Source organism: Thalassophryne amazonica, chromosome 4 (genome assembly GCF_902500255.1).
Source record: "Thalassophryne amazonica chromosome 4, fThaAma1.1, whole genome shotgun sequence".
Taxonomy (NCBI): domain Eukaryota; kingdom Metazoa; phylum Chordata; class Actinopteri; order Batrachoidiformes; family Batrachoididae; genus Thalassophryne; species Thalassophryne amazonica.
This window is the reverse complement of record NC_047106.1, coordinates 18,504,072-18,516,544: the sequence shown is the minus strand read 5'-3', so window position 1 is coordinate 18,516,544 and position 12,473 is coordinate 18,504,072. Positions and strand designations below refer to the sequence as shown.

The 12,473-nt window shown below is 41.3% G+C and overlaps 1 protein-coding gene across 1 annotated transcript in view; it reads right to left on the bottom strand.

Moving 5' to 3' along the window:
• Positions 1 to 5,205: 5,205 nt before the first annotated feature.
• Positions 5,206 to 12,473, bottom strand: part of rtn4rl1b (reticulon 4 receptor-like 1b) — a 601,103-nt gene continuing 593,835 nt past the window's right edge. Inside the window, exon 3 of the mRNA XM_034169159.1 lies at positions 5,206 to 7,736. Coding sequence (XP_034025050.1) covers positions 6,846 to 7,736 — 891 coding nt within the window. The 3' untranslated portion in view covers positions 5,206 to 6,845. The remainder of the gene's footprint in view (positions 7,737 to 12,473) is intronic.

Sequence of the window (12,473 nt, the reverse complement as noted above, 5' to 3'; positions counted from 1 at the left end):
AGTATCTTATCTGAGCTAAGCACTAAGTCAGACAGAAGGTCTGAAAATTCACAGAGAAACTCACAGTAACGACCAGGTGGACGATAGATAATAACAAATAAAACTGGTTTTTGGGACTTCCAATTTGGATGGAAAAGACTAAGAGACAAGCTTTCAAATGAATTAAAGCTCTGTCTAGGTTTTTGATTAATTAATAAGCTGGAATGGAAGACTGCTGCTAATCCTCCGCCTCGGCCCGTGCTACGAGCATTCTGACAGTTAGTGTGACTCGGGGGTGTTGACTCATTTAAACTAACATATTCATCCTGCTGTAACCAGGTTTCTGTAAGGCAGAATAAATCTATACGTTGATCAATTATTATATCATTTACCAACAGGGACTTAGAAGAGAGAGACCTAATGTTTAATAGACCACATTTAACTGTTTTAGTCTGTGGTGCAGTTGAAGGTGCTATATTATTTTTTCTTTTTGAATTTTTATGCTTAAATAGATTTTTGCTGGTTATTGGTGGTCTGGGAGCAGGCACCGTCTCTACGGGGATGGGGTAATGAGGGGATGGCAGGGGGAGAGAAACTGCAGAGAGGTGTGTAAGACTACAACTCTGCTTCCTGGTCCCACCCCTGGATAGTCACGGTTTGGAGGATTTAAGAAAATTGGCCAGATTTCTAGAAATGAGAGCTGCTCCATCCAAAGTGGGATGGATGCCGTCTCTCCTAACAAGACCAGGTTTTCCCCAGAAGCTTTGCCAATTATCTATGAAGCCCACCTCATTTTTTTTGGACACCACTCAGACAGCCAGCAATTCAAGGAGAACATGCGGCTAAACATGTCACTCCCGGTCCGATTGGGTAGGGGCCCAGAGAAAACTACAGAGTCCGACATTGTTTTTGCAAAGTTACACACCGATTTAATGTTAATTTTAGTGACCTCCGATTGGCGTAACCGGGTGTCATTACTGCCGATGTGAATTACAATCTTACCAAATTTACGCTTAGCCTTAGCCAGCAGTTTCAAATTTCCTTCAATGTCGCCTGCTCTGGCCCCCGGAAGACAATTGACAATGGTTGCTGGTGTCGCTAACTTCACATTTCTCAAAACAGAGTCGCCAATAACCAGAGTTTGATCCTCGGCGGGTGTGTCGTCGAGTGGGGAAAAATGGTTAGAAATGTAAACGGGTTGGCGGTGTACATGGGGCTTCTGTTTAGAACTACGCTTCCTCCTCACAGTCACCCAGTCGGCCTGCTTTCCCGGCTGCTCGGGATCTGCCAGGGGGTAACTAACGGCGGCTAATCTACCTTGGTCCGCACCGACTACAGGGGCCTGGCTAGCTGTAGAATTTTCCACGGTGCGGAGCCGAGTCTCCAATTCGCCCAGCCTGGCCTCCAAAGCTATGAATAAGCTACACTTATTACAATTACCGTTACTGCTAAAGGAGGCCGAGGAATAACTAAACATTTCACACCCAGAGCAGAAAAGTGCGGGAGAGACAGGAGAAGCCGCCATGCTAAATCGGCTAAGAGCTAGTAGCTACGCTAAGCTAGCGGATTCCTAAAAACACACAAAGTGAATAATGTGTAAATAATTTAGAGGTGATTCAGCAGAAGGAGTGCTTTAGTTAAGGCACGTAAAGATTACACTGGGAAACAAATCGTAATCTAGATAACTAGATCAATCTAACTGCGCAGATTAAACAGCTAACAGATACAGAAAAACACCGCTGTGCTCCGGAACAGGAAGTGATACAATACCGCAGTTGTCTGAATGATCGTTAATAGTAATTTGGCATTTTGTTACGCAGTATATTTGAACATTGATGAGAATTGTGCAGTTTGCTTCTCACTGCCGTGGCGTACGGACTGATGATCCTCCACCTGTTGTGAGAAGCTGCTCATTTACATGAAGCTTAAATTCAGACCTGAATGTGTTGCTGATAGTGCGTGCCTCTGAAAGATATTTGCTGTAGCTCTGTTGACTTACCTCACCTTTTCCATCCTTCACAGAGTCAGTTTGTCGTGTCCACCTGGGGGGTGTTTGGCGGTGAATCTGAGTCCAGAAGCGCCGAGGCTTCGATCCTTTTGGGCTCTGGAGAGCGCGCCGTCCTTCACTCCGCCAGACAAACTAAATATTTATGTTGTACACTAATTATTGCTCTGGAGGGGAAATAAAATCGTTTTGTTTGTGGAACCACTTTCTGGTTATTTAGTGCTGGGTTCGGTCAGACGTTGGTCCGCTCCTCAACCTGTGTCTGCACATAACAACATGCAGTTATTTGTCCTTTGACCTTAGTCTTCACATTGACCTTAAACAAAGTAATATTTTTGTGGCCATAATGTGATTTGTAATTTTCTCAAAGACAGATTTTCCGTCAGGACTCGGCTCCTATTTGACCGTTAACAAGCCTCGTCCCTGATTGGTGCTTTACAAATGAAAAGCGGTTCTTCTTTGTGACGTGCTTTTCTAACAACATAAGGCACTAATTGCACCGGTGAAACAAAAAGCTAAAATATGCTTTTGTTGGATGGGTGACCACTGAGTCTGAGGGTGGGGGCGCGGCTGGCGGTCAGCGGCTTAAATATCAATTTAAATGTAAGGACACGGCACGGTCATCCATGCATATAAACTCTCTGCTCATTTATCATTTAGGAGAATTTGCAGGGAAAAAAAGTTCAAACTGAACACTTACTTGCGGATCAATTTCTATCACAGTGCAGGGATTGTTGAGAAGAGAAATGGGATTTATGTTCAGGGTCCATTAATAATAATAATAGCCTGGAATATCTACAGATTCTGTGTGACACTTTCATTAATATCTGTAGTGCTTTTAAATGATTTATTGAACTGCAGCGTGCGACCAGCTGCACACAGTGTCTGAAGTTTTTCTCAGCTTTTAACTAATTTTAGAATTAACCTCCATGTTTCCCTCTTTATTGTTCAATGTGTTTTAGAAAATGAACTTTAACTGTGCTTATGTGTTTTGTTTACTTTTTGACAGCCTACCTTTATGCACTGCTTGTATACAAGTTGTGGTGCAAAATAAATGTCAGATTATTTACATTGTAAATATTTTGTACACTGCACATGATTATGTGCAGGTGTAGGTCCATAAATAAGTGGATATAATACATGTGTTTATTAGTGTGCACCACCACATCAGATTTCAAATAAAATATGCAAGAAGCAGTTTATACACATTTTCAGTGACGCTAACATAATTTATCAGGTGAACTTCTACTGTACAACCAGCACACGTGCACGTGTTAACTGCCTGAAGCTCATGTGCACATCAGTACAAGTTGGCTGTTGTTTTGTAGTCCAACCCTTTCAGATATATAATATTTTTCGTCTAAATGCAACAAAAACATGGCAATGCAAACCAACGGCAATGTAAATGGAAGGTTTGTGTCAGCATTTATTGAGGTTACAACAGCGTGGAAGATTGAGAACACTGAATTAAATTAAAAGTCTATAGGAAAGACTATGCACCAGATTAATGCATAGCGTTGTTAGAAGGAACAAGTAGTGACTATAGAAAGGCAAGCATTGCTAGTGTTATATATGCATTATCAAGGAACCACAATGGAGGAGGATGGCTAGGCAAAAGTAAGGCTTACTGGATAATCTGTCATTTAAATTTTTTTTATTTAAACTTCTACTGATGTTTTCATCTGTTCAGTTACTCTGAATTATTTGTCTTGTTCATAAACATTAATTAGCCCATTTGCATCCACTTGCTAAAATAGTTGACATTATAAATGAACAATGCACCAATTCAATATACATTTTCTTTCACCATGTTTTTTTAAAGGGACTTATAGACTGGGTTTTTCCTCTTCACGATGCATTTTTTTGGGAGATGCAATTAATAATTCAACTTATTTACATAGTTTCAAATCATGGCTTTAGTGAGGTAAATGTGCTCATGTTTAGTTCCAAATTGAAGTGGTGCATCCAGGTATTTTCTAATAAGGTTTTGTTTTTTTCAGTGGTGACAAAAAGCACTTTACTTTGAATTATTTGTGTCTTGTTCATTAACATGAATTAGCCTGTTTGCTTCTGCTTGCTAATGCAGTTTACATTATAAATGAATAACGCACCATTTTAATATATATTTCTTTCACCGTGTTTCAAAAATAAATGTGACTTATAGACCAGTGGGTCTTACATATGCTTTTTTCCTCTTCACAATGCAGGTTTTGGGAGATGCAATTAATTATTCACTTCAACTTATTTATACAGTGCCAAATCCCAACATAAGTTGCCCCAAGGTGGTTCACAAGAGTATGGTTGAATCTTATCTACTAATGCACTAGTGCAACCTGTAGTCTGGAAAATACGAGACTTAAGAGTTGTAGTTTTACTTAGTAGGATTTGAATGTGGACACAGATGCAAACTACAGCACTGTGCTCGTAGAGTGCAAACCTCCGCCAACGCGAGTTTCCAATTCCACAAATTTTTACCTTAAAAAAAAATTCAACGTCAAAGTCCTGTTAGAAGCAGCTTTTCATAAGCTAAAATATAATACAAAATATAGATCAAAATGGCTTTTCAATGTTAAAATCAAATATCCACTAAATCCGCAATATGGATGAGATGCAGATCAAATTTAGTCTATTCATTGAGAGCGACAGATATAATGTAAAAATAAATAAATAAATAAAATGTACATTAAATGGGGTTTTCAAAGTTAAATGGCCACAAAATCTGTAATCTGGATCATATCTGGATGAAACTTTGTCAGCCGATAAAGGATACCATCCTACATAAAGCTTTCAAATATGAAAGATGTGATTTTTTGACAGAGCAATGAATTTTTGAACATTTTTTCAATGTTAAAGATAGGGATTTTTTTTTTTTCAATTTTACAAGATTTTTCCTTTGACCTTTGGCCTATGACTTTGAAAATTGATTCACTTGTTGCCTATCAGGATATGAATCTTCAGTAAAAAGTTCATAATGATATATGAAAAATTGTGAGCTTCAGGCTGTTGACAAACAGACAAACAAACGGGCGATAAGGTGGAGGTAACTAGAGTGCAGACAGAGGGAAAAGTAGGGCGTTATTAAAAAAATAAACTGCTGGCAGAATCAATTTTTATTTTAAATCTAAAAAGAAAGAAAGGAGGATAGAGGATCATTTTCTCCAGACCCCAATATAGCCAATAAAATGTAAACAGCAGCAATAAACGGAGTCAGACTGCAACTGTAGACATAAGAAGATATAGATTTTAATATCTTTATAAACATTTTGTACTGTTGTTCTTTGATGATAACTCGTACAACAACTGAATTATGGCAACAACAACAACAACAACAAAAATAAGATGACGAGGCATTCATTAGAATAAGGAGGCAGGTGAGGGAGTGTGAATGAACAAAATCAAGGTTTGAAAAATGTTTCCTGAAAATATGTGAATAAACCAATCACCAGAAAAAAAACCCAATGGACTCCTGATAGGAGCATAAACCCTGTTATCATCAGTGATACTGTTTTATTTTTGTTGTTTTTTCTTTTTCCTCATTGTAATACAGTAAATAATTACTCCCAGCACGGTCACTGGTACAGTTCACGTCACTGATACAAACACCATTTTATCATTCGAGTTTTAAAGGAGGCACCAATGCTCCAGAGATGCAGCACGACGTCCAGTAACTGTCCAGTTGTTGTTCAGAAGTGATTGTCTGGATGTTCGCACCTGCCGCCTTGGACAATCACATCAGTCAGTAAAGACGAGGATCCATAATCTTCTCTGCATGTTCTCTCATGCTCCATCCAAAGTGTTTTTTTAAATCAGTTATTAATCAGTTTTTTAAGGTACACACACATTTTTTTCTAAGTGTCATTCTTGTATTCCTTTGAAGTCATTAAGAAAAAAAAATGTGCTCCTCATGTTCTCAGTGAGGATGGATGAAAGGACACCACACGGGTCGGTCCAACGTGACCTCACCGGGAAACTGAGAAGGCCCCATTTAACCCTCAACCTCTAAGGCTCCGGCTCGCACTGCTGGCCCCGCAGCAGGGATCCATCTTTAGGTCCGTTTAATAATTAAAAAAACAATCAAATGAAGAACAACATCTGACAAGATATACGTAGACAGACTCTTCAATATCCACAGCTTGATCTTTCAGAGAAACGCACGCTGCTTTCCAAGCAAATCAACTCCCCACTCCCCAAATAATAATTAGAAGCTTAATATTCATTTGCACAGACAAACAGACAAAGAAACGAAGCAGCGTGAAAGTTGTTCTGATTGTTGTGACTTCAGGTTCCCTGTGTATGGCCGTAAAACGTGTGGCTATAGATTTCCATTCTTCTTAGTTACAGCGATGGCACATTCCGAGGTCTGATACCGAGTAAGAGTTTATTGCCGTGCATACAGTTTCCTTCCTCATCTGCGTGGACCAATGTCAGCAAACCAAAAAAAAAGCAGCACAAAAACAATTTTAGCAAAAGCGACTGAGATCAAGCTGACGGCGGAGGCTTTACTGCTGCGGTGTCTGTACCCGCCTGAACGGAAAAGCCTCCCCATCTCAAAGCCAATTGCTAATGTTTGCTCTATTCTACTTCAGCAGCAAAACACACAAGTTATTACACTAACACACCTGGAGATAAAATCATACTGGCCTAAGTGGCAGTGCAAGCTTGGTCTGCATTAACATCTCTCGGATTCTTCAATATTTGTGCTGTGAGTTCTTCTGTTCCGATCTGAAGAGTAAAGCTCCTACACGACATTTACACCTATAATCACACACTCACATATGAAAGACACAATGGCCTGGAAGTGCAGGAGCAAGAGAGCGTCTGAGGGATTAGTTTTTGTGATTAGCATTCAATACGCTGTAGGTCAACGAAAAATGTTTGTTGTTACCAAGACCACCAAGAGGGCAGAGGGGTATGGTAAGGACCGGGACAGGTTTGCCCTGTTGTTGGCTTGCTGAACCCCACTGGGGGGGCGAACAGTGGTCCGAGGAGTGCACTTGTGCTTCCGCCGTGTGACGGCGCCATTGGGGGACGTGTGATCGTGTTTGCCCCCATCTGTAAAATCTGGTGAAGAATCATCCTTTTCCGCCATGACCTCCTTTGACTGGTGAACCTCATTGTGGCCTTTTCCTTTGCTTCCCCGGTTACGGGGCTTTGTGCAGTTCCGAGAGCGACCAGGCCTCGAGGGGTACACTATGTGAGTCTGCCCTCCAGACCCCATGGCCACACTTCCATTTACAGACGGGTTCACCGTGCCAGACAAATTGTTAGTCTTACTCTGGGCCCTGGACTCAGAATTTGGTACAGTTGGTGAGCAGTTGGTGAAGTCCTCTTTCTGCAGCTGCTTGAGGTCCTTCCCAACCATATTAATTGGTGTATGGCAATCCACAGTTGATGTTGATCCTCGAAAGTGTTTCAGCCATTCCCATAGCGACAGGGCCTTGCAATCACATGACCAGGGGTTGCTGTTGAGGCGCAGGTATTCCAGGGCAGGCAGAGTGTCCAGGCAGTTGCCGGAAAGCTCTATCAGTGAGTTGTTGAACAGGAACAGAGTGGTGAGACGTTTCAGATCATGGAAGGCCAGGCGGTCGACCCACTGGACCTGGTTCTGGTGGAGAAGCAAACGGTCCAAAGCCCGAAGGCCCCTGAAGGTGTTCTGATGAAGGCTCCACAGACGGTTTCCATGCAAGAAAAGATGGCTCAGATTGTGCAGATCCCCAAAAGTGTCATCCTGCAGGAACTTCAGGTGATTATCCTGAGGAGATATGAAGAATATCAATCAATCAATCAATCAATCAATTTTTTTATATAGCGCCAAATCACAACAAACAGTTGCCCCAAGGCGCTTTATATTGTAAGGCAAGGCCATACAATAATTATGTAAAACCCCAACGGTCAAAACGACCCCCTGTGAGCAAGCACTTGGCTACAGTGGGAAGGAAAAACTCCCTTTTAACAGGAAGAAACCTCCAGCAGAACCAGGCTCAGGGAGGGGCAGTCTTCTGCTGGGACTGGTTGGGGCTGAGGGAGAGAACCAAGAAAAAGACATGCTGTGGAGGGGAGCAGAGATCGATCACTAATGATTAAATGCAGAGTGGTGCATACAGAGCAAAAAGAGAAAGAAACAGTGCATCATGGGAACCCCCCAGCAGTCTACGTCTATAGCAGCATAACTAAGGGATGGTTCAGGGTCACCTGATCCAGCCCTAACTATAAGCTTTAGCAAAAAGGAAAGTTTTAAGCCTAATCTTAAAAGTAGAGAGGGTGTCTGTCTCCCTGATCTGAATTGGGAGCTGGTTCCACAGGAGAGGAGCCTGAAAGCTGAAGGCTCTGCCTCCCATTCTACTCTTACAAACCCTAGGAACTACAAGTAAGCTGCAGTCTGAGAGCGAAGCGCTCTATTGGGGTGATATGGTACTACGAGGTCCCTAAGATAAGATGGGACCTGATTATTCAAAACCTTATAAGTAAGAAGAAGAATTTTAAATTCTATTCTAGAATTAACAGGAAGCCAATGAAGAGAGGCCAATATGGGTGAGATATGCTCTCTCCTTCTAGTCCCCGTCAGTACTCTAGCTGCAGCATTTTAATTAACTGAAGGCTTTTTAGGGAACTTTTAGGACAACCTGATAATAATGAATTACAATAGTCCAGCCTAGAGGAAATAAATGCATGAATTAGTTTTTCAGCATTACTCTGAGACAAGACCTTCTGATTTTAGAGGTATTGCGTAAATGCAAAAAAGCAGTCCTACATATTTGTTTAATATGCGCTTTGAATGACATATCCTGATCAAAAATGACTCCAAGATTTCTCACAGTATTACTAGAGGTCAGGGTAATGCCATCCAGAGTAAGGATCTGGTTAGACACCATGTTTCTAAGATTTGTGGGGCCAAGTACAATAACTTCAGTTTTATCTGAGTTTAAAAGCAGGAAATTAGAGGTCATCCATGTCTTTATGTCTGTAAGACAATCCTGCAGTTTAGCTAATTGGTGTGTGTCCTCTGGCTTCATGGATAGATAAAGCTGGGTATCATCTGCGTAACAATGAAAATTTAAGCAATACCGTCTAATAATACTGCCTAAGGGAAGCATGTATAAAGTAAATAAAATTGGTCCTAGCACAGAACCTTGTGGAACTCCATAATTAACTTTAGTCTGTGAAGAAGATTCCCCATTTACATGAACAAATTGTAATCTATTAGACAAATATGATTCAAACCACCGCAGCGCAGTGCCTTTAATACCTATGGCATGCTCTAATCTCTGTAATAAAATTTTATGGTCAACAGTATCAAAAGCAGCACTGAGGTCTAACAGAACAAGCACAGAGATGAGTCCACTGTCCGAGGCCATAAGAAGATCATTTGTAACCTTCACTAATGCTGTTTCTGTGCTATGATGAATTCTAAAACCTGACTGAAACTCTTCAAATAGACCATTCCTCTGCAGATGATCAGTTAGCTGTTTTACAACTACCCTTTCAAGAATTTTTGAGAGAAAAGGAAGGTTGGAGATTGGCCTATAATTAGCTAAGATAGCTGGGTCAAGTGATGGCTTTTTAAGTAATGGTTTAATTACTGCCACCTTAAAAGCCTGTGGTACATAGCCAACTAACAAAGATAGATTGATCATATTTAAGATCGAAGCATTAAATAATGGTAGGGCTTCCTTGAGCAGCCTGGTAGGAATGGGGTCTAATAAACATGTTGATGGTTTGGATGAAGTAACTAATGAGAATACTCAGACAGAACAATCGGAGAGAAAGAGTCTAACCAAATACCGGCATCACTGAAAGCAGCCAAAGATAACGATACGTCTTTGGGATGGTTATGAGTAATTTTTTCTCTAATAGTTAAAATTTTGTTAGCAAAGAAAGTCATGAAGTCATTACTAGTTAAAGTTAATGGAATACTCAGCTCAATAGAGCTCTGACTCTTTGTCAGCCTGGCTACAGTGCTGAAAGAAACCTGGGGTTGTTCTTATTTTCTTCAATTAGTGATGAGTAGAAAGATGTCCTAGCTTTACGGAGGGCTTTTTTATAGAGCAACAGACTCTTTTTCCAGGCTAAGTGAAGATCTTCTAAATTAGTGAGACGCCATTTCCTCTCCAACTTACGGGTTATCTGCTTTAAGCTACGAGTTTGTGAGTTATACCACGGAGTCAGACACTTCTGATTTAAAGCTCTCTTTTTCAGAGGAGCTACAGCATCCAAAGTTGTCTTCAATGAGGATGTAAAACTATTGACGAGATACTCTATCTCCCTTACAGAGATTAGGTAGCTACTCTGCACTGTGTTGGTATATGGCATTAGAGAACATAAAGAAGGAATCATATCCTTAAACCTAGTTACAGCGCTTTCTGAAAGACTTCTAGTGTAATGAAACTTATTCCCCACTGCTGGGTAGTCCATCAGAGTAAATGTAAATGTTATTAAGAAATGATCAGACAGAAGGGAGTTTTCAGGGAATACTGTTAAGTCTTCTATTTCCAAGTCTAAGTCAGAACAAGATCTAAGATATGATTAAAGTGGTGGGTGGACTCATTTACTTTTTGAGCAAAGCCAATAGAGTCTAATAATAGATTAAATGCAGTGTTGAGGCTGTCATTCTCAGCATCTGTGTGGATGTTAAAATCACCCACTATAATTATCTTATCTGAGCTAAGCACTAAGTCAGACAAAAGGTCTGAAAATTCACAGAGAAACTCACAGTAACGACCAGGTGGACGATAGATAATAACAAATAAAACTGGTTTTTGGGACTTCCAATTTGGATGGACAAGACTAAGAGACAAGCTTTCAAATGAATTAAAGCTCTGTCTGGGTTTTGGATTAATTAATAAGCTGGAATGGAAGATTGCTGCTAATCCTCCACCCCGGCCCGTGCTACGAGCATTCTGACAGTTAGTGTGACTCGGGGGTGTTGACTCATTTAAACTAACATATTCATCCTGCTGTAACCAGGTTTCTGTTAGGCAGAATAAATCAATATGTGATCAATTATTATATCATTTACCAACAGGGACTTAGAAGAGAGAGACCTAATGTTTAATAGACCACATTTAACTGTTTTAGTCTGTGGTGCAGTTGAAGGTGCTATATTATTTTTTTCTTTTTGAATTTTTATGCTTAAATTGATTTTTGCTGGTTATTGGTAGTCTGGGAGCAGGCACCGTCTCTACGGGGATGGGGTAATGAGGGGATGGCAGGGGGAGAGAAGCTGCAGAGAGGTGTGTAAGACTACAACTCTGCTTCCTGGTCCCAACCCTGGATAGTCACGGTTTGGAGGATTTAAGAAAATTGGCCAGATTTCTAGAAATGAGAGCTGCTCCATCCAAAGTGGGATGGATGCCGTCTCTCCTAACAAGACCAGGTTTTCCCCAGAAGCTTTGCCAATTATCTATGAAGCCCACCTCATTTTTTGGACACCACTCAGACAGCCAGCAATTCAAGGAGAACATGCGGCTAAACATGTCACTCCCGGTCCGATTGGGGAGGGGCCCAGAGAAAACTACAGAGTCCGACATTGTTTTTGCAAAGTTACACACCGATTTAATGTTAATTTTAGTGACCTCCGATTGGCGTAACCGGGTGTCATTACTGCCGACGTGAATTACAATCTTACCAAATTTACGCTTAGCCTTAGCCAGCAGTTTCAAATTTCCTTCAATGTCGCCTGCTCTGGCCCCCGGAAGACAATTGACTATGGTTGCTGGTGTCGCTAACTTCACATTTCTCAAAACAGAGTCGCCAATAACCAGAGTTTGATCCTCGGCGGGTGTGTCGTCGAGTGGGAAAAAAACGGTTAGAGATGTGAACGGGTTGGCGGTGTACACGGGGCTTCTGTTTAGGGCTACGCTTCCTCCTCACAGTCACCCAGTCGGCCTGCTTTCCCGGCTGCTCGGGATCTGCCAGGGGGGAACTAACGGCGGCTAAGCTACCTTGGTCCGCACCGACTACAGGGGCCTTGCTAGCTGTAGAATTTTCCACGGTGCGGAGCCGAGTCTCCAATTCGCCCAGCCTGGCCTCCAAAGCTACGAATAAGCTACACTTATTACAAGTACCATTACTGCTAAAGGAGGCCGAGGAATAACTAAACATTTCACACCCAGAGCAGAAAAGTGCGGGAGAGACAGGAGAAGCCGCCATGCTAAATCGGCTAAGAGCTAGTAGCTACGCTAAGCTAGCGGATTCCTAAAAACACGCAAAGTGAATAATGTGTAAATAATTTAGAGGTGATTCAGCAGAAGGAGTGCTTTAGTTAAGGCACGTAAAGATTACACTGGGAAACAAATCGTAATCTAGATAACTAGATCAATCTAACTGCGCAGATTAAACAGCTAACAGATACAGAAAAACACCGCTGTGCTCCGGAACAGGAAGTGATACCTGATTACTGCTTACTGATTACACATGATTACTGCTTGTGTTTCACCACTTTTATCCTCTACGATTGCACCCTTTTGCTGTGAGGAACTCCCTCAGGATA